Below are 22253 nucleotides of genomic sequence, written 5' to 3'. Positions count from 1 at the left end.
GTTCCCACCAGCAGTCGCCTTGCACTCCAGCAGCAGCTGCTGGTTCCAGTTGTCTGTGTCCTCCAGAGGCCTCCGTGTACCTTCAGGGTCTGGGTCCCAGCCTCAAAGGCCCCTCCTCCAAGTGTCTAGGTCTTTATAACCCCCGAGTCTCACCTTTGTTCCCCCAGCCCTGGGAGCTATTACCACTATTGAGCATCTTTTCATGTGCTTAATTGCCATTCCTATATTCTCTTTAAGGTATCTGTTGAAATCTTCTATTTTGAAAAACTGGATTGCTTTTTTGTTGTTGAGTTACAGGAGTCCTTTCCACATCCCTGCTGTTACTACTTCTGTGATATCTCTGTGTTCCCTTTTGTCTTTTTAGTTCTGCAGTTCCTGGTTAACAATGCTTACGTGAAATTAGCTCTGTCAAAAAGACATTTTCCATCTTCTGATGGACACACCTGTTCATTCTTCAGAGTCTGCATCCGTCCAATGGGGACTCCATGCACACAGGTGGTCATGAGGGCTCAGTGACGAGACGCCTGTGAAGGGCATCACGGACCGAGGTCTGGCGCCCAGGGAGGACTTGGTTTGGGTGCCTGAAGCCTCAGCAACCGGGGGCCCCCAGTGCAGCGCCCTGTGTCTGTTTTAAGCTGAAGGAAGAAGGAGAGTGCTCTCTTGGGTTCCTCTCATCTGACAAAGAGGCAGTTCTTTCCAGCCAGGAGCTCTTGTGAGAACTGACGGAATAAAAGACAGACCCGGACCTGCGTGTCTCTCCACCGTGGAGTGGGGTGGGGGCCGAGGGAAACCCGCCTTCTTACCCAGACCGAAGCCACGTTTAAGAAGGGCCTCAATGAGAAATCAAAAACTTCTGACCTTCAAATGCACTGATAAGAAGCAAAAAAGCAAACTATAGACAGGGAACAACGAACTCACTAATAAGTACACAAACAACCTAAAAAAATGGGCAAAAGATTTGAATAGCTACCTCACAAAAGAATGTATCTGAATAGCCAGCAGGCACATGAAAAGATGCTGGATATCAGCCATAGAGAAATTCAAATGAAACCACAGTGAGATATCACTGCAGCCCCCACTAGGATGGCTACAGTTAAAAAGACTGATGATACCAAGTGTTGGTAAGGATATGGAGCAACTGGAATGCTCCTCCTTTGCTGATGGGATGCAAAAAGATACAGCCACTTTAGAAAACAGTTTGACAGGTTTTTTTTTTTTTTGGTTCTTTTTCTTTGGCCATGCTGCACAGCATGTGGGATGTGGGATCTTAGTTCCCAGAACAGGAATTGAACCCCAGCAGTGGAAGTGCAGAGTCTTAACCACTGGACTGCCAGGGAAGTTCCGACAGTTTCTCATAAAGTTAAACAACACTTACAAAATGACCCAGCCATCCCACTCCAGGCATTTGCCTGAGAGAAATGAAAATATCTGTCTCTATAAAGCCTTGTATGCAAATGTTTGTAGAAGCTTTACTCACAACAGCAAAAACCTAAAAACAATCCCAATGTCCATCAACAGGTGAAGGAATAAATTGTGACATATTAGTGCAATGGAATACAAGTCAGCAATGAAATCAACGAGCAACTGAACACAGGAACACGGATACATCTCAAAATCATGCAGAGGGAAAGAAATCAGACACAGAAGATTACACACTGTATTCTTCCATTTATATGAACCTCTAGAAAAGATTAATGGAGTCTCTAATGATAGAAAGCAGACCAGCGGTTGCTTAGAGCCAAAGGGGAAGGGAGCATTGACTGGGAAGGGGCATGGAGTACTTTAGCGTGATGAGAATGTTCTGTACGTTGATTGTGGCAATGGTTACGTGGGTGTATAAATTTATCAAGACTCATCACAATGTACACTTAACATGGGTGCATTTTATTGTGTCTCAATTATACCTTAAGAAAGTTGATTTTAATACTGATTTTTTTTTTTTTTTGGCCGCACCGCGAGGCATGTGGGATCTAGTTCCCTGACCAGGGATCTAACCTGTGTTAGATCTTCCCTGCATTGGAAGCGCAGAGTCTTAACCACTGGACTGCCAGGGAAGTTGCATAGAAAGTTGATTTTAAAGATATCACTCAGGCAGGGACCCATCACCAGAGAGAGCCCCTAAGTAGCACCCCTCATGTACTCCTCACACCCCTGTGCTGGGTATCTCTGGGTACCCTCTCCCCACTCCATCCTGCTCTGTCTCCGGCAGGCTGACGAGAATGGGCTGCATGGACAGCCCCTTGCCAGTTGTCTTCCTATTAAATTCAGCCAATGACAGGCATCAGCAGATTCGAAGGAAGAGGAAGGTTAGTAGGAGTATCTCTTCCTCTAGCAGATCCTGTAGGGTTGCTGCAGGCCACCGGTGCTCCTGGACTGTAGGTCACAGGCCCCTCAAGGCAGTCCTGTCTGGACCACTCTCCCTTCCAGGTTCTGGTGACCCTTCCATACTCCCACTCTTTCAGCGTCTGCACTGTCCCTGAGGAGGCCCTACACTTGTGCACAACGTTTGAATGGTCCATTGGTTAAACTCCTTCAAATCATCCTAATTCGAGTATGCCGTACCTTGCCTGCTGGCATCCTGACTCATAGAGCACATGATCTTTTTGGTACAACAAATCAGAGGCTCTGACACTGGCAAGAGCGTCTGGGGAGCAGGTGGAGGTGGTGAAGGCAGAGCCAAGGGGCCCTAAATTTCCTGCTAATGTGTGAGTTCTCATGTCATCGCCCACTGGGGTTGACCCCCAGTCTTCTTCCAAAGCCTTGGCCCAGGCCTGGAACCAGATTCCTTCCTTCCTTCCCTAAAGGGGCTGTTAGTTTTTAAATGAGTAAATACCAAGGGACATTAGCAGGGAAACAGGACACAAGAGGCCTGAACCACGGCGGGTGACACAGAGCAGGTTGAGAGCCCACAGGAGCCCTCACCTTTGTGTTACTCAGTATGGCAGCAGTGGTTCCCAGCTGCCACGGTAACGGCCGCTACTGTGCCCTTGAAGCTCGTCTGGCCTTCTTACCTACATTAGCACATCTTTTCCTCTGCGAACACTGTGACCGAGGCACCTCTATTTCCATTTTTTACACATAATGAAGCTGAGGTTCAACAAAATCAAGTAGCTCGTCCAAGGTCATACCACTTAGAACTTGCACGTCCAGATTCGAACCCAGATCTCAGTCTGAATCCCAGTACTCTTTACTGCTGCCCTTCCTTACTAATCTTGGGTTATAAACATTCAGACCTTGTCTGCATGGTGCCCCCACCTGTGGAATCCAAGGACCAAAAGGATCTACCTCCTGACCGCCCCCCCCCCCCACCAAATGCCTTGATGAAGCCCAGGAGACCCAGGCCCTCCTGAGCAGAGAGGAGGGGAGGCGGCTGGCCAGGCCATCGGTCCACCTGGCCCTCCACTGACCCTGCCGTGCCACACAGTGCAGCAGAGCCCAGAGAACTCACCTCCCTGGGCAGGGCACTTGTCCTTGGCATGGGGAGCCCCTCTGTGTTCTAGTTTCTTGGAGGAGTGTTGAGGACACGTGTCAGGCTGCCCAGGTCTCTGAAATGCCTTCTGAGGGTTGTCCCAGCAACAGTACTGGTCCCTGGCCTCCCCTTGCAGCTGGAGGCCAAGGCTGACCTCATCTCATGCGCCTCTGTCCTCATCACCGAAATGCCCAATTGCATGCTCTGGAATTATTTTTGGCACGTATAAAACATCAAGTAGGGTTTACAGGATATATATAAAATGACCACCTTTGTACATTGCCAAGGTTTTAGAAGCCCTGTGAGAGCCACCCTCCTTGTCCCCTAGATCAAGGTGTCTCAAGGGCAGCACTGTGAGATTGGGACAGGATAATACTATGGGGGGTGTGTATGGGGGGAGGGGCCTTAGCAGCACCCCTGGCCAGTAGCACACTCCCCTGTCCCCTACAGTTGTGGCAATCAAATACTTCTCCAAGCACATGGGGGCAAAATCACCCCAGTACAGGACCTCTGCCGTGGAGGAAGCCACTACTCTGACTGGTGACAGTCACGGCTTTGATGTGTAGAGTTGTAACACCCACGTGCGCATCCTTAAAGCAACATGGTTTTGTTTTGCTTGTTCTAAAACTCGGTCAAAATGGAATCATGCATGTGCTGTTTTGTGTCTGTGTTTGTGAGATTCGTCCCTGCTACTGCTTGTAGTTGTTGCCACCCGTGCATTTTCGTAGCTGTGCAGCCTTCCATCGTGTGACCCTGCCACACGTTACTCACCCACATCCTAGCACTGGTGGCCCTGGGGGCTGTTTGGGTCTCAGGCTATGGCGAGCAGTGAGACTGGGAGTGGGCTCGAGCAGCCCTCCTGGTGCACAGACCTGGGCATAGACTTTCTCCTACGGTCACAGGGAATGGGCATCTCCAGTGGTTTTTGAGTAGTTGCACTAAATCAGCTTCCCACTGGCAGGGTGTGAACATTCCTGTTGCTCCGTCTTTGCTGACGTTTGCGATGGCCAACTTTAACATTTTTGCCAAGCTGTAGATGCATGTGTGCCTCCTCTGTTATCCTGCACACCCATTGGTCTGCACACCATTGGGAGCCTGCCCCCCATGCTATCCTGAGTGACCCGAGCCTCCCTCTGTCTTAGCTCTTCCTACCTGCATTGCATCTGCCTCATTTCAGGCCCTCCCTCTCTCAGGCCTGGAAGCCCCACAAAAGCAGGGATGTGTCTTCATCGCCGTGTCCCCCGGTCCCACGAGAAGTCTGTGTGTTGGGTGAATGAATGAATAATTCGGGGGGGGGGGGTTGTCCATGCGTTTGGAGACGCTGCAGCCCAGTGGAGATAAAGAATGGGCCAGGGGGGCTTCCCTGGTGGCGCAGTGGTTGAGAGTCCGCCTGCCGATGCAGGGGACACTGGTTCGTGCCCTGGTCCGGGAAGATCCCACATGCCGCAGAGTGGCTGGGCCCGTGAGCCATGGCCACTGAGCCTGCGCGTCCGGAGCCTGTGCTCCGCAACGGGAGAGGCCACAACAGTGAGAGGCCCGCATACCGCAAAAAAAAAAAAAAGAAGAAGAATGGGCCAGGGCTCCGTGGAGGAAGGCAGAGGCTCCCCACCCTTTAACCCTGCCCCTCCCGGTGGGACACTTGGCCCCAGCTGCACTTGGGGCTGAGGGAACAAAAGCAGAAGCCCCCCATATACACACTAACAAACGCAGTAAGGTAGATAGCTAGTGGGAAGCAGCCGCATGGCACAGGGATATTGGCTCGGTGCTTTGTGACAGCCTGGAGGGGTGGGATAGGGAGGGTGGGAGGGAGGGAGATGCAAGAGGGAAGACATATGGGAACATATGTTTATGTATGACTGATTCACTTTGTTATGGAGCAGAAACTAACACACCATTGTAAAGCAATTGTACCCCAATAAAGATGTTAAAAAAAAATAAAAAAAAAAAGCAGAAGCCCCCCAAACCCTGCTTCTTGTAATTGTCCTCTGCTCACCCCCATCCCCCAATATACTTTGTCCTGAAAGCCACTTGGGGTCCCAAGAGGGAAGCAGCAGACAGCCCCACCTTGGGCACCTGCCCTGCTTCCCTCAAGTGGCTGGATTTCTGGGATGTCTTGGTTGGGCAGGGAAGGGAATAGGCTGGTGGTGTGATTGAGGCAGTGTGAGCTAAGTCTGTCTGTTTTTCTGCGGCACTTGGGGGACAATGACAGTGACCAGATTCCCATCATAAGAGAGGGTATCCAGTGCGGTTTGGGGAGGGGCAGACAGATGGGAGATAGAAGCTGGCAAAGCTAGTAGCTTGGAATCCTGAGAGTGTGGGAACATATAGGGGGAGGCAACGGTGAGGGAGAGCCTTCCTTTAGACAACACTTGGGGGACTGCCAGCAGCCCAGCCTGGTGTGGCGGAGGGCGGGGTGAACAGGTGGAACTGGAACTGGCCCACTGTGTGTCCTCTGTGCGCCTGGCTCCATATTAGGTGCTTTGCCAGCATCGTCTTCTTTTCTTGTCTTAAAGATGAGCTAGGGTTAGCATCTTCCCATCGTGCAGGTGAGGACTCTGACGCTCAGAGACAGAAGTAGCTTGTCCAAGGTCTCTGCTTCCACAGCAGAGCACGCACTCCAGCCAGGGCTGTTGCCCGGACCTGGGAGCCTCCCCACTGCATCACACACTCCATGAAGGCCAAAGTCACGTTGAACCCAAGGTGGATTAAGCCCAGTGCGCAGGACCCAGAGCAGAGGATGATTTCAGCTTCCAAGAACCCAGCGAGCCTCTCCAGGACCTGGGGGTGGAGGAGGTGTGCGAGCCAGAGGGGAGTAGGGCTTAGAAGAGCAGGGGAGTCCTTTAGAGATGAAGAGATTCCACTGCAGTGGGAGTGGGTATGGATGCGGGGGGGCGGGGAGGGCCTTGGGCGTTTCAAGATAAAAGGCCTTTTTGGTTGCCAAAGTTACCGTCCACCATCTTTCCAGAATACCTCCCAGCCTGTACTTTCAAAGCATTTACAGTTTGAAGCCCTTTCACCCCGATGACCCCTGTAAAGCCTTCCGAGGGAATACAGTTGCCAAATAAAATACAGGAAAATTTGAATTTCAGGTAAACATCAAATAATGTTTTTTTTTAGTGTAAGTATGTCTCAAATATTGCATGGGCTATACTTGTACTAAAAGATCATATGTTCATTATCTGAAATTCAGATTGATCTGAATTTCAGAGGAGGTGGCGTGGGCTGGTGTCACCCCCATTTTATTCACAAAGGATAGAGGCACAAATAAGTTGTGTGGGGCACAGCTGGCACTGGCACCGCGCACCCTGATTCCAAGACCGGGTCCCTTCCACTCCACACAGCTGCCACCTCTGAGAGCTAATTGCCAAGTGGAGCTGCAACCTGACATCTGGGGCATGTGTCAAACCACAACAGAGCCTGTCTTCCCTTTTATCAAGAGCGGAGTGGGGAGCTGCCGGAGCCCTTGGAGGGAGGGAGAGGCCTCACTTCAAAGGCCTCCTCGCTGAGAATTCCAGCCACAGCCTTCCAGTTTTGCTCTTGGCTTCATTTCTTGGACTCGCTTGGCTCTGGGGACTAAGGTTTTACTTCTATGTAGTGAGAAGATATTGCTTCTTTTTCACACTGGGGGGAAAAATACCACCTTCACTAAATGGTGCCAGGCCCTTTTCCAAATTATTTTACATCCATTAATCTCCACAGTGACCCCATGAAGTGCCTTTGTGTACTGTTGTCCCCATATTACAGATGGAAACATTGAGCGCAAAGCTCGTAGGGGGCTGTCCAGAGCACATAGAAGGCTTCTCTGCCTCTTTTCTGGATCAGAGGTCTTCCTGGCTCCCCTGGGTGGGGGCGGGGGGAAGCCATGTGCCATGGGGAGTTGCTCCGAGAGCTCAGAACAGAAATCTCACTAAGGCGGGACCCAGCAAACCAAGTCTCCCATTGTCCCACATTCCACCGCCTTCCTCTGCCTTCTCCATGAATGCATGGAGGGAAATGAGATTCGAGCTTCCCCCCAAGGAAGGAGTCCTCAAATGCATCCTCAGGCCAGCCCAGCTCCTTCCCTTTCTGAAGTCCTTGTGTTGCTGGGGCTTCAGAGTTAACATTCAAGGGACATTTCACCCAGAGTCACCAGCAGTGATGGGAGTGCTGGGATTTCAGAAAGATTATCAGCCACAGGCTGGGAAAGGCAAGCGACTTCAGGTGCCCCCTCTCCTCCCCAGCAGAAGAGCCCACTGCCCCAGACCTCTGGCCAGCCAAGGCCTCCTGACCCACAGTTCCACAGCTCGGCGATAAGGTTGCTGTGGAGGAAATACCAAGGAAGTAGGTCCTGCAGCGCCTTCTCCTTCTGGTGGGTAGCAGAGGAGATGAAGCCCAGAGGTGTGGGCACATCTCATGGCCCTGTGTTTTTTTGGCTTTCCCTCAGAGCAGAGCTAGTCCTGTCCTTCATACATTTCATCCCCCGCCCCACCGCTCTGTGTGTGTGTGTGTGTGTGTGTGTGTGTGTGTGTGTGTGTGCGCGTGTGTGTGCATGCTGGGATGGTGCTGCCATGGGTTCTGTGACCAGCCTCTCTCTCTTTTTTTTTTGGTGGCGGTACGCGGGCATCTCAGTGCTATGGCCTCTCCCGTTGCAGAGCACAGTCTCCGGACACGCAGGCTCAGCGGCCATGGCTCACGGGCCCGCTCCGCGGCACATGGGATCTTCCTGGACCGGGGCACGAACCCGCGTCCCCTGCATCGGCAGGCAGACTCTCAACCACTGCGCCACCAGGGAAGCCCTAGCCTCTCTCTTTGAGACAACCCAGATAGGCCTCAGCTGGGCTCGCTGGGAAGAAGGGGGGGAAGCCTTAGGGACACTTTCTGTGGTGTCAGTGCAGAGGGGAACACGTGTGTGAACAGCCCTGTGTCATCCGTCAAGTGCTGCCTGCCTCGACCCGGCCAGTCCCGTCCTTGGGCAAACCTCGACTCTCAAGCCCATTTCAATACTGTAGTCAGGAAAAGTTAGAGGAGGAACAGTGCTTCCAAAATCACAATTAAGAACAGGGTGAAAGCACGCTGATTTCCGTAGCCTCCAGGCTGCCTTCCCATCCTCTCATCCCACTGCTGCCAGAGGGATCTTTGCAAGGGCTGCCCCTCTTGGGTAGAAGTTCTCTGATGGCTGGAGGACTGGTTCAGCTTCAGCAGTCAGGCACTCAGGTCCCCGTCTCAGACTGCATCCTCTCCTTCCAGCCTGTGGACCAAGCCCCACTCACCCCGCACTCTGCAATCCCCGTGCTGCTGGGAACCCAACCCCCATCCTTCGTCCCAACCGCCTGGCTCAAGGCCCGTCTCTCCCTTCCACCCTCCTCCGGCCTCCCTGGCCCTTGCTGCCCACACCAGCCATCCTGTACATGTCCCAAGGCTGTCCAAGTTTGTTATCATTTTGTGATAAGCACCTCACACAGGTGCTCAGAGCTTCCCAGTGGATGAAGCACCTCCACAAGACACGCTCATTCCTCACTGCAGCCCTCCAACGCAGGGCTTCCTCTCCCCACTCTGCAGACAAGCCTCAGAGAAGCTGACTGATTCTAAATCACCCAGTTTGTGAGGCTGAGCTTGCTTCCGGGGCTGACGTTTCCTGACCCACACTCTCTCTGTTATCCCACATTGAAAGGTCCACAGCCAAGCCGTGTGGGCACAAGTGGGGTCCCTCAGTGCCAGATGCGAGGAGCGTTGGTCCTCTGGTTCTCCTGAACAGGCCCGTTTAGAAAAGCAAGTCTCCCCAAAGACAGGGTTGCAGAGATTTATCACCAAGCTTCCAAAATTAGAAAGAGGGGTTAGCGTGCCTGGATGTGGGCTTTGGGCATTTAGGAGGTAGACTGGTCTCTGTAGCAAGGTTTCTGTCTCCCCCAAGAATGGTGCTGCTGTCTGCTCCCTACTTCCTCCTCCATCCTCGGAGACCCTGTGTCTCTCTCTGCGGGAAGGAGGGAGGGTGAGGATTCTCTCTGCCCACAGGGCCGTTGGAAAGGGAACCAAGAAGCTGCATGAAAAGGGAGGACACAACTATATCATTCCGAGAGAAGGAGAACAGGGAGAGGGGCCACCCTGGCTTTACGAAGGACCAGGTGGGAGAGGGCTCCTCCAAGGGCTGAGCCAGCCGGCAGGACCCATTGCCTGGGACCTGGGGGCTGACAGCGGTCCCACAGCACCACCTAGTGTCGTCCCAGAATAACATGCGTCCCTTCACCCTGCAGAGGTGGGCGCTGGACAGGAACCCAGAACACGTCCTACGGGCCAGGTGAAAATCTGGATCTACATGAATGAAGAGCACTAGAAATGGCATATATGGGTATGTGTGTATCTGTCTATCTCTATCTATCTATATGTATATTCTTATTACTTAAATATCTTTAAAATGTAATCGTTGTGAGAGTTTGGCTGTTTCCTACGAAACTAAATATATTCTCACCATATTATCTAGCAATCATGCTCCTAAGTATTTTCCTAAGTGAGTTGAAACTTATGTCCACACAAAAACCTGGATATGAATGTTTATATTGGAACGCTTGATCGGAAGCGATCAAGATGTCTCTCATTACGTGAATGGATAAACAAACTATGGTACATCCATACCATGGAATTATTTTTCAGTGACAAAGAGAAATGAGCTATCAAGCCCCAAAACGACATGGAGAGATGTTGAATGCATATTACTGAGTGAAAGAAGCCCGTCTAAAAAGGCCACATACTTTATGATTCCAACTATAGGACATCCTGGAGAAAGCAGTGGTTGCCAAGGGTTTGGGGGAGCAGTAAAGGTTGACGAGCTGGAGCACAGGGCATGTTTATGGCTGTGAAACTATACTGGATGGTACTGTAATGGTGGATACCTGACCTCATGCATTTGTGAAAACCCATAGAATGTATAACACAAAGAGTGAGCCCTAGAGTAAACTATGAACATTAGCATTTTAAAAAATGTATCAAGATTGTTTATCATTGGTAACAAATGCAACAAATGCAAAATGTTAATAACTGGGGTGGAGGTCAGGAGAGAGGGTATATGGGAACTCTCTGTACTTTTTAGGTTTTGTAAACCTAAAACTGCTCTAAAAACTAAAGTATTAAAAATGTAAAGGGTAATTGACTGTTCAAACAAAAATAGTAACCACCCACTCTGGGGTCTAGAATATCTGTATGTAAAATATATGTATATATGTCGATATATATGTGAAAGGTATGATAAAATAGCATAAATACTGGAGGGGAAAAAACAGACGTATACTATGGTGTGTAATATCACACCAAATGTGTTATAGATATATACTATCCTAAAATAATTACTAAGATAAGAATACGATAAGCCAACAAAGGACATAAAGTGGGTCATGAAAAAAAAATGAACACTTTGGGAAAAAGCAGAAAATTAAGGAAAAGCGATCATGAACAGTCTGGACAAATAAAACCTAAACAGGTTTCTGGTTTAGCATGTAAGGAGCTTAGAAGTCATCACTCTATCCTAACAATTAAATGGGTGGACAAACTGAAAATCAGCAGACCTTCTTAGGTCTGTCAGAGAAGTGAGATCACAGGGCAAACTGCTGCCCCCAAATTGGAGAGACAGATAGGTGGATACATAGAGTCACAACTTCTGCAGGAACTAGCACAGAGGTGGGAAAACTTGAACTGTAATTGACAAATTGCTGGAGGCTCAGTGTAGACTAGTAGGGATATGTCTGACAAAAGATATGATCTGTACGTTGGAAGCTACAAAACATTGCTGAGAGAAAGTAAATAAGATCTACATAAATGGAGAGATAAACCTTGTTCATAGATGGGAAGACTCAATATTTTTAAGACCTAAGTTCTCTCCAAGTTGATTTATTGGAGAGAATAGGTTTAATTTGACCTGAGATCTTAGATTTGATCTGAGATATGATATAATCTCAATCAGAATTCCAGGAAGGATTTTTATAGATATTGAATACCTGATTCTAAATTTTATATGGAAATGCAAAGGACATAAAATAGCCAAAACAACTTTGAAAGAAAAGAGAACAAACTTGGAGAACTAACACTACAAGATTTATCATAAAACCACAGTAACAATCAGCATAGTATTGACATAAAGATATAAAAGTAGATCAACACAATAGAACAGTTTCCAGAAATAGACCCACACATATACAGACAACTGACTTTTGAAAAAGTTGCAAAGGCAATTCAGTGCAGAAAGGACATTCTTTTTTTTTTAACTTTTGTTTGTTTATTTTTCTCTGCATTGGGTCTTCGTTGTTGCACGTGGCCTTTCTCTAGTTGCGGCGAGTGGGGGCTACTCTTCGTTGTGGTGCGCGGGCTTCTCATTGCGGTGGCTTCTCTTGTTGCAGAGCACGGGCTCTAGGCGCGTGGGCTTCAGTAGTTGTGGTGCGTGGGCTCAGTAGTTATGGCCCATAGGCTCTAGAGAACAGGCTCAGTAGTTGTGGTGCACGGGCTTAGTTGCCCTGCGGCATGTGGGATCTTCCCGGACCAGGGCTCGAACCCATGTCCCCTGCATTGGCAGGCGGACCCCCAACTACTGCGCCACCAGGGAAGCCCCAAGGACAGTCTTTTAAACAATGATTCTGGAACAACTGGCATATATATGCAAAAATATACTTCAATCCGTACCTCATTTTATATATATATATATATATATATATATATTTTTTTTTTTTTTTTGCCATGCCACATGGCTTGTGGGATTTTAGTTCCCCTACCAGGGATTGAACCCAGACCCCCTGCAGTGGAAGCATAGAGTCCTAACCACTGGACATCCAGGGAATTCCCTATATTTCAAAAATTAACTCAAAATGACCATAGACCTAAATGTGATTTCACATTTATTTCACATAAAACTATGAACTTTCTAGAAGAAAACATAGGAGAAAACCTTTGTGACCTTGGATTAGGCAAAGCATAACCCATAAAAGAGCACAGTGATAAATTTAAAATTTCTCTTTAAAAGATATTGTTTTTTTGTTGTTTTTTTTTTGTGGTACGCGGGCCTCTCACTGTTGTGGCCCCTCGCGCCGTAGAGCACAGGCTCTGGACGCGCAGGCCCAGTGGCCAAGGCTCACGGGCCCAGCCGCTCCGCGGCATGTGGGATCCTCCCAGACCGGGGCACGAACCCGTGTCCCCTGCATCGGCAGCCAGACTCCCAACCACTGCGCCACCAGGGAAGCCCAAAAAGTTAAATATACACTTGTCATATGTTTCAACCATCCCACCCCAAATATTTTCCCAAGAGAAATGAAAACATACATCCAAGCTTGTACACAAATATTCATAGGAATTTTATTTGTAATAGTCAAAGGCTGGAAACAACCCAAAAGTCCCTCAGCAGGTGAGTGGATAACAAATTGTGGTACATCCATATAATGGAACATTATTCAGCAATAAAAAGGGTTAAACTGACATGACAACATGGATGAAGCTTAAAATAATTATGCTTAGTGAGAAAGCCCCCCAGAATTCATGCTTATGATTATAATCTGAAGATTATAGAACTCTAGAAAATGCACACCAGTCTGCAGGGAAAGAAAGCATGGTTGCTGGGGGGAAGGGCTGTGCCAGGAAGAGTGGGAGGAAGGGATGGGGTGATGGACATGCTCGTTATCTTGATTGTGGTGATGGTTATATGGTGTGTACATAGGTTAAAACTTACCAAATCATATGCTTTGTATGTGTGTAGTTTATCGTATGCCAATTATACCTGAATGAGCCTGTTTGTTTATTTATTAAAAACAACAAGACAACTGCACTGGAAATTGTTAAGGTCAGGGATATGTGTATTCTCTTCTCATATGTTCCATGGAAGCTATGCCAGGCCTGGGTGTGCAGAAAGTGGCCAACAACCATTTGATTACTTTCATCCCTACAAGAGGTACCAGCATAGAAATAAAACTCATTGAGCAGGGATGGTTGTTCATGTCATTTAGTTGGTGGGGATATTATTATTCACTGATGTAGCCAAAGTCACAGTGGGTGAGGGGAATTGGTGTGGTCACCCATTTCTCTGGACTGCTAGTTCAAGTTAGTTCATTTCCATCTGAAATGTTTGCAGCCCTGGATGGTTTTTTTTGTTTTTTTGTTTTTTGTTTTTTTTGCGGTACGCAGACCTCTCACTGTTGTGGCCTCTCCCGTTGCGGAGCACAGGCTCCAGACGTGCAGGCTCAGCGGCCATGGCTCACGGGCCCAGCCGCTCCGCGGCATGTGGGATCCTCCCAGACTGGGGCACGAACCCGTGTCCCCTGCATCAGCAGGCAGACTCTTAACCACCGCGCCACCAGGGAAGCCCCCTGGATGGGTTTTAAAGAGACAGAACGGATGCCACACAGCCAGGGAACAAAATAAGATGAGACAAGAAGGATGATAATGGTGGTGATGAGAGTCATAGTAATAATATTATCTACCACTTGCTGGGTACTGACTATGTGCCAGGGCAGTATCTACTTCATGGCTGTTAACCCTCACCCTGCTCCTATGAGAAAGGTGGTATCATCCCATCTTGGAGAGGAGGAAGCCAAGGTGGTGAGTAGCAAGGGCTCATATAGCTAATAAATTGTAGAGTTAGAATTTGAACCCATATCTGTCTGATTCCAAAGCTCTTACCATTAAACCGCCCCATTCCCAGGCCAGCATAGATGTGTGAACACATGCATGTCCATCTATGCATACACAGGACCACACACACACACACACGTTCAACACGCATACACATGTATACACACATACACACACATTTGAATACACATGCACACTCACACCAATTGACCACCCATACATACACATATGCACAAACACATGTGCCCTGGAGACAAACAAACATGCACATAAACATCTGTGTGATGCACACAGCCAAACACGCACTGCATGTGCACCTACACACAGACACACACTTAGGGCATCCTAAGAACATACATTCTGTCCTTTCTGGCTTCCCATTAGTAGTGGCCAGGGCATCCCACTGCCAGCTTCTCCCAGCCCAGGCCCCAGGAATCTTCAGGAAACTGCAGTCCTGAGTCTAAAGTGAAATAATGCCCAGGCCTCTGATCTGGGAACTGCATGCAAGTCAGGGCAGTCAGATGCATCACATTTTCTCATGAAAGAGATTTCTGATGTGCTTATTAACCTTTGAAAATACCAGCTCTCAGTCCCAAAGACCTCCTGAGTCCAGATCAAACTGAAAAATAACCTTGTGACAGACCACCCGGTTCTGAGCTGATGGGAATTACTTTCAACGCAGGCCAGCATGTCCCTCAGACAAAATGTTCCACATACCAAACCTGACAGCAGCCAGCTCTGGGGAGGAGGGGAGCCAAGTGTCAGCTATTATAGATCATGTCCACAGTTGGCTGTGACATGGGATGATTGCTCTGGGCCTGCGTCACAGTGGGGGCATCCGGGATGGTGGGAAGGAGCCGGCCCAGGTGCCTTTGACATTTATGTCGCTGTGCTATAGGGCAGAGAGTCTGCCTGTCATCACAGACAGATGTAGCCCTAGCCTTGGGCAGTTATTTTCTGTTTTGAGTGTTCAGTTTGGGGTAGAATTGTAGTTCAGTAGGTGTTGTCAGAAGAAAAGAGACAGAGTGTCATGTGGAAAATTAGGGATAAGCTGATAATTCCAGGGTTGGAAGAACTGACTCATCCACCGCACCATCTCGTGGTGGAGGACAGTCTCCCTGCCTGCTCTCTTTTGGGCCACATTCTGGGCTCGGAAGGCAGTCTCTATTATTTTCACAAGTCTCAGTGTTTTTCCTACCCCATGAAACACAAGTGAAACAGAGCTTTTCCATCGTAACAGCTGCCAGGGACCACAGAGTTTAGCCTCGTCTCTGCTTTGAATAAATTGGGTGGCCTTGGTCAAAACCCTTAATTCCAGAGCCTCAGCTTATATATAGAAGGTGGGACTATCAGTGCCTGCCTTGTCTACTTCACCAGTCTGCCATGAGGACACACAGGGCTAATGAGAAGACTGTGCTCTGAGTGATCAGGAAGGACTGCCCTGCAGTGCTACAAACCGTCCCACTACTCGGTGGGCTGCGTGGATTCAAGTTCTAGCATCACAGCCACATGCACAGCCCCCAGCAGCTACTTCAGAATTCTCACTCCTGCAGCTCCCAACACAACCCTACCTTTTCTCAGCCAATGACTTTGCTTTCCATTGCTCAGAGAAGAGAGAGGCCAAGAGGCAGGAAGGCCCTCTGATTCCCTACTCAGAACCTATCCACACTCTACCCATCTTTAACTCCCTGCCTGCTGGTTCAGAGGCCCCTTCCCATCAATGGACAGTGTCCCCACTTAGAATCTTATTTCCTGATACTTCCTTGGGGACCTCCCCTCATCACGTATCCCTTCTCGCTTTACTCTTTCTCTTGCTACTGGTCCCTTCTCGGCGCACAACGGGGCTTTGACCAAGGAATTTGTGTCTGTAGGAACCTGTTGGGGGTTTGGACTGTGAACAGGAACAGGGCGGAAACACTCTGGGTGAGGACAAAAATGCAGCAGGTGTGGCCCTTGGGAAAGGCTTCAAAGATAAGGTTTTGAAGACTCTCCGGAAGTTGCAAGGGTGTTGCTGAAAATTGCAAGGGTTCTTAGATTGTCCAGACTGTCACCCTTCTCCCTCAGTCCCTGTTCTTTCTGTCTCCGTCCCTCTCCCTGACATCTATCCTCATACCCTCATCTTGAAGAATTAAAATCCTAGTCCCTTTAGGGAAATCATGAAAAGTTCAGACTTTGTAAAATCACTGGCAGTTGAGTAATTGAAACATCACTTTTGTTTTACAAATAATAGGACTCATTCTTGCTGCACAGAGCTAGGCATCCCTCTCCCAGATTTGACCTGATGAATCCTACCAGTAGATGCAGCCAAGTTGTCTTGAAACTGTCAGTCGGAGGACCAGCTCTCTCCACTTCCCAGGGGTGAATAGAACCCCACCCAGGCCAATCAGCTTCTTTCACCAGAACTTGAATTTGATGGCAAGCATGTAAAGTCATCCCTCAGCATCCGTGGAGGATTGGTTCTGGGACTTCCTTAAATACCAAAATACAAGGATGCTCAAATTCCTTACATAAAATGGCATAGCATTTGCTTATTGCCTACACACATTCTCACTTACACTTTAAATCATCTCTAGATTGCTTATAATACCCAATATAATGTAAATGCCGTATTAATAGTTGTAAATACAATGTAAATGCTTCGTAAATATTTGCTGGCACATGGCAAATTCAAGTTTTGCTTTTTGGAACTTTCTGGAATTTTGTTTCTGTGAATATTTTCAATCCACAGTTTGAACCCATGGATGCAGAAGTCGTGGATGTGGGGACTTCCCCGGTGGCACAGTGGTTAAGATTCCGCCTGCCAATGCAGGGGACACGGATTCGAGCCCTGGCCCGGGAGGATCCCATGTGGTGCGGAGCAACTAAGCCCTTGCGCCACAAATACTGAGCCTGCGCTCTAAAGCCTGCGGGCCACAACTACTGAAGCCCGCGCACCTAGAGCCCATGCTCCACAACAAGAGAAGCCACCCAATGAGAAGCCCACACACTGCAGCGAAGAGTAGCCCCCGCTCATCACAACTAGAGAAAAGCCCGCATGCAGCAACGAAGACCCAATGCAGCCAAAAAAAAAAAAAAACGTTGTGGATGTGTCATGTGTGGATTCAAAGGGCCAACTGTAGTTGGAACCACGTCATTCTGACAGCAGCCTCCTGGAGAGATTTCTCTTCAGTTCTTGCCTGGAGCTTGCATCCTTCAAGTCCTTCTTGAGGCTTGGCTGTTCAGCTTCCCCTTTAACTCTGTGAGATATTAAGCATCCTTCCCATCACTTCCATCTCTGTTTTATAGGAAAGATTTTAGTCGCTTGTAACCAGAGAATCTTAACTGATAAGCATATACCTCTGTAAAGCTCTCCCTCTGAAGATCTTCAGAAAGCCACCGACTTGGCTACCACATGACCTTCTTGTACCCTCTTTGGAAACACCAGGCATTAGATCCTGAAAGTACTTTATCCTCAGAGTCTGCAAGATAAGTACTATCATCATACCCATTTTTCAGGTGAGAGACTGAGGCTCTGAAAGATGTGGGCATCTGCCGAGGATTAAAGCTGGGACCAGGAAACTTGGTCATCCCATTAGTAAAATTTAGTGTAGCCCAAGAAAAGGAGGTTAACAGAAGGAAAGTGGGAGCGTCTCTGGCCAAGATAGCACCTCCCTCCATCTCTCTCTTTCTCAGACCTCCTACTCTGCCATTTCTGCTTCTGCTCCATTTTCCTGCCTTTCTCTGTAGACTGGCTTTCTTTGCTCACTCATTAGTGAGCATATTGCTGAAAAAGGCTGTTCCAAACCTAACTCTAAATAGTTACTCACTTCAAGCTTCTACCATCAACTATAGTTTCTGTGTTTCTTAGTTTGAAATATTGAGATAAAATCTGCTTGGTACCTGGACAGCTGGGGTCAGCTGAAAAATGTCCACCCTCCTGAAAAGATATTTATTTCCTAATCCCTGGAACCTGTGAATGTTATATGGAAACAGGGTCTTTGTAGAAGTGTTAAGGATTTGAAGATGGAGAAATTACCCTGGTTTATCTGGGTGGGCCCTAAATGCAATCGTATGTATAACCTTACAGAGTGAGGCAAAGAGAGATTGGGCACAGACAGAAGAGAAGGTGATACGAAGCGGAGATTGGAGTGATGCAGCCGTAAACCAAGGAATGTTTGCAGTCACAAGAATCTGGAAGAGACAGATTCTCCCCTACAGCCTCTGAAGGGAGCACAGCTCTGCTAATACTTTGACCTGAGTCCAGTACTACTGATTTTAGGTTACTGGCAACCAGAACTGGGGGAGAATACATTTCTGTTGTTTAAAGTAACCAAATTTGTTATGATTTGCTACAGAAGCTACAGGGAACTAATACAGTAGCCAATGGATTCACTTCTCCTGCGTTAGGTGTCCACTCATTGTCCAATCAGTTAGTTTTATCCAGGGGGATGTTAAATGAACAACCACAGAGGCCTATCCTCTGGGAAAGTAGTTGGTATATTCTCAGAGAAAGGACATAGCTGGGAGACACTTGCATGCATCCCACTACTACTCCCTGACACCTTTTATCCGATAGGTGTGAGAGGAAGTGTTGCGACACACTGGGCAGCAGTCATGCCTTAATGCATCACCAAGCCTACGGCTCTCTCCTTCCCTGCCTGAATAGGGAATGAGTTCATAAACAGAGCTCTTACTGGGCAGTGGGTGAGGTGAGGTTAGAAGATGAGTCTATCTGTCTAGCTAATTCAAACAATCGTTTACTTAACACCCTTCTTTAGCCAGGTGTTGGGACAAGTTAGTACAGGCACCAGCCTATAGTCTGGTGGAGGGCAAAACCTGCACATCCTGGACAGCTGGGAAGAACTTAACGGGATCCTTTCATTGTTTAGTTAGTCATTTATTCAACAAATGTTTGCTGTGTACATATGTACCAGGCTAGGTGATATTATAATACAGTGTATAAAGTCATTGTCTTCATGGCATGAGAAAAATAAGCAAGCAGATAAATGAGCAAAATAATTGAGCACAAATTGAGAAAAGAGCTACTACAGAAGAGACTTAAGATTCCAAGACAGCAAACGGTGCGTGAGTTGATGGGGAATGGTGGTGGCAATCAGAGCTTGGAATCAGGTGTTATTCGGCGGGGTTGGTGGGGTGGGGCCCCGTGAGAAGTTTGAACGGAGAAGTCGAATGGGCAGTTGGATTTAAACCTGGGGCTGGGAGAAAAGGTTTGGGCAGGAAATTTGTTATTGAGAGCCATGGAAACGAAGGAAAGATCTAGGAAAAAGAGCACATAAACACTTTCTACTTGTGAACAATTGGTTTACAAGAAACAATCTATTGCTTCATAAGCAGAAATTTGTTGTTTTATAAATAGAAATTGCGTAGCTTCCTGCAGCCTCCTCCCTCCTCCCTCTTCCACACTACATTTCCCAGAATGCCCTAAGAACCGCGCGAGACCCGGGATCGCTCTCAGACGCTTCCGGCGTAAGTGGCCCGGATAAGTATGGCGATCCTCGGAGCGTTTGTGTCGCTGTTCACCCCGCAGGCAGGTTCTCGGGTCACCTGGCGGGTCTGTTTCCGGGCCCACACTTGGCCCCGGCCCGGTTCCCTGTTCCAGCCTCTGCCCGGGGTCTGCGGGGCGGGAACGCCATGCCGTGGGCTCGGCTCCGAGGCAGGTAAGTGACCTGCGAGGCGTCCGCTTGGGCGTTCTCCTGGGAGATCTAGAGCCTGCTTCAGGCTGGCGAGACCCACACGGGGGCCCCGGCTCTTCCTGCAGCGCGACCTTAGACCCAGTGGTCTCTCTCCTGTACCCGCGGGGTCTGTAGTCTACCGCGTTTGTTCATTAATTCCTTCACTTAAGCGTCAGTGCCTGGACTCCGCTCTTTGTAAAGCACAGAGCTACGTTTAGGGGATACGGTGGACTAGGACTGACATGGGTTTTGCCCTGAGCTAACTGGCGGCCCAGTGGGGAATGGCAGTACATTGTGACCCGGACTGTGATAGGGGTCGCAGAGAAGAGTGGCACTCAGACTAGGTTGAAAAGGCAAGGAAGGATTCCTGGAAAATATGGCCAAAGCTGAGACCTGGTTAATCGTGCCAGGGAGAAAACAAGAAGCATTCCACGCGGAGGAAACAGCATAAACAAAAGTCCAGAAATGAGACCGAACACAGGTAGTTTGGGAACCCACTTTGGAGGTAGGATTGATGAGGCTGGTTATGACTTTGAATCTGGATATCAAAGGAGAAATCAATGTTACTTCTCAAGTTTCTGGCTTGAGCAGTTGAGTGGAGAGTAGTCCCATTTACACCAAGACAGAGAAGATTAATTATAGGGCAGTTTTTTAGATGGGAATGAGAGGAGGAGAAATCGGGGAGAAAAGGCAGGAGTAGATGAGGTAAGGAGATGGGAAGGGAAGCAAAGTTAAACGTCTGTTTTGGACGCATTAAATTTGAGGTGCCTTTGAGATTCAAGTGGAGGTGTTGGGTATGCAGTTACATAGACATTGAGAAGTACTGGAGTAAAAATGTTAACCGAAGCTGGCGGAGTGGGAGGGACTGTCTGAGGGGAGAGTAGTGCTGAGCACGACTGTGTGCCAGGCACTGTAAGAGACCCTGGGTGCCAGAGACCAGTACAAATCAGGATTGTGGCCTTGGGAGAACACAGAGTCTAGTGGGGACACGGTGCAGTAAGCAGATCACCTTAACTTTTTTTCTAAATGGTGTTGAAAGCCATTGGTGAGTTTTAAGTATGGGAGTGACCTTGATTACACTGTTAAGATAAAAGTTCTTTTCCAGTTTTATTGAGATATATTTGATATACAGCAGTGTATAACTTCAAGGTGTACAACATAATTTGATTTACATATATCGTGAAATCATTACCCCAGTAAGTTAACGTCCATCTTCTCATCCATCTTCTCATAGAGATCCAAAAACAGGAAGAAAAAGGTTTTTTTTCTCATGATGAGAATTTTTAGGATTTACTCTCAACAACTTTCATGTATACCATACAGCATTCCTAGAATTTATTTATCTTATAACTGAAAGTTTATACCTTTTGACCGCCCCGCCCCCCCAGCACCTTGCACTTCACAAAGGTCATACGGTATTTGTCTTTCTCTGCCTGACTTATCTTAGTGTAATGCCCTCAGGGTCCATCCATGTTGTCAGAAATGGCAGGATTTCCTCATTTTTTGTGGCTGAAAAATATTCTGTGTGTGTGTATTATTTTACATATTAAATTTTAAACTTCTCTGACAGCCATGATTTTGTACTAGGGCGTGATCTTTGGGATGCTTTTCTTCTCACTAATAATTTTCTTTCTTAGTAACTGTAAAGACAGGATGCTATCAGGAGTGCCTACTCTAACAGAACCACCTTTTACATGTTTTTAAACTATCTTTCTGGAAAAATTCAGAAGTATCTGTAACAAAATTGTATGTTATTCACTATATTTTACATATATATATTTTACATACACGTGTGTATGTATATGTGTTTATGTGTATATAAAGATGTGAGGTATATAACATCTCACTCTTGTGTACACATAAACATATACGTATGTATGTAAATATGTATGTATGTAAATATGTATCATTTATCAGTCGGTACTTAGGTTGTTTCTATGTCTTGGCTATTGTAAATAATACTGCTATTAACATGGGGTTGCAGGTATCTCTTCAACATAGTGTTTTCATTTCCTTCAGATATATTCCCAGAAGTGGAATTGCTGGGTCATATGGTAGTTTTTTTTTTTTTTAGGAACCTCCATACTGTTTCCATAGTGGCTGTACCAGTGTACATTCTCACCAACAGTGCAGAGGGGTTCCTTTTTTCTGCACATCCACACCAGCATTTGTTATCTCTTGTCTTTTTGATGATAGCCATTCTAACAGGTATGAGATGATATCTCATTGTGGTTTTAATTTGCATTTCTTTAATGACTAGTGATGTTGAGTACTTTACATGTACCTTTCATACATCTTCTTTGGAGAAATGTCTGTTCAGCCCCTTTGCCCATTTTTTAGCTGGATTATTTGTTTTTTTGTTATTGAGTTGTATGAATTCTTTATATATTTTGGATATTAATTCCTCATCAGATATATGGTTTGCAATTTTTTTTGCGTTTCGTAGGTTGTCTTTCCATTTGTTGGTTGTTTCTTTTGCTGTGCAGCAGCTTTTCAGTTTGATGTAGTCCCGCTTGTTTATTTTTAATCTTGTT

The 22253-nt window shown here is 47.5% G+C and overlaps 1 protein-coding gene across 2 annotated transcripts in view; it reads left to right on the top strand.

Annotated features, from left to right (window-relative positions):
- The first annotated feature begins 9766 nt into the window (after positions 1 to 9766).
- The window catches only part of MRPS22 (mitochondrial ribosomal protein S22), a 29042-nt gene continuing 16555 nt past the window's right edge, over positions 9767 to 22253 (top strand). The window contains exon 1 of one of the 2 annotated variants that reach the window (XM_033404121.1): positions 9767 to 9794. In XM_033404121.1, the coding sequence (XP_033260012.1) occupies positions 9782 to 9794 (13 nt within the window). In that variant the 5' untranslated portion in view covers positions 9767 to 9781. Of the gene's footprint in view, positions 9795 to 19501; positions 19705 to 22253 lie in introns of those variants that run through there. The other variant, XM_004278970.2, reaches the window with a different exon arrangement.

This window comes from Orcinus orca, chromosome 5 (genome assembly GCF_937001465.1).
Source record: "Orcinus orca chromosome 5, mOrcOrc1.1, whole genome shotgun sequence".
NCBI classification, from domain to species: Eukaryota; Metazoa; Chordata; class Mammalia; order Artiodactyla; family Delphinidae; genus Orcinus; species Orcinus orca.
This window is presented reverse-complemented; position numbering and strand designations above follow the sequence as displayed.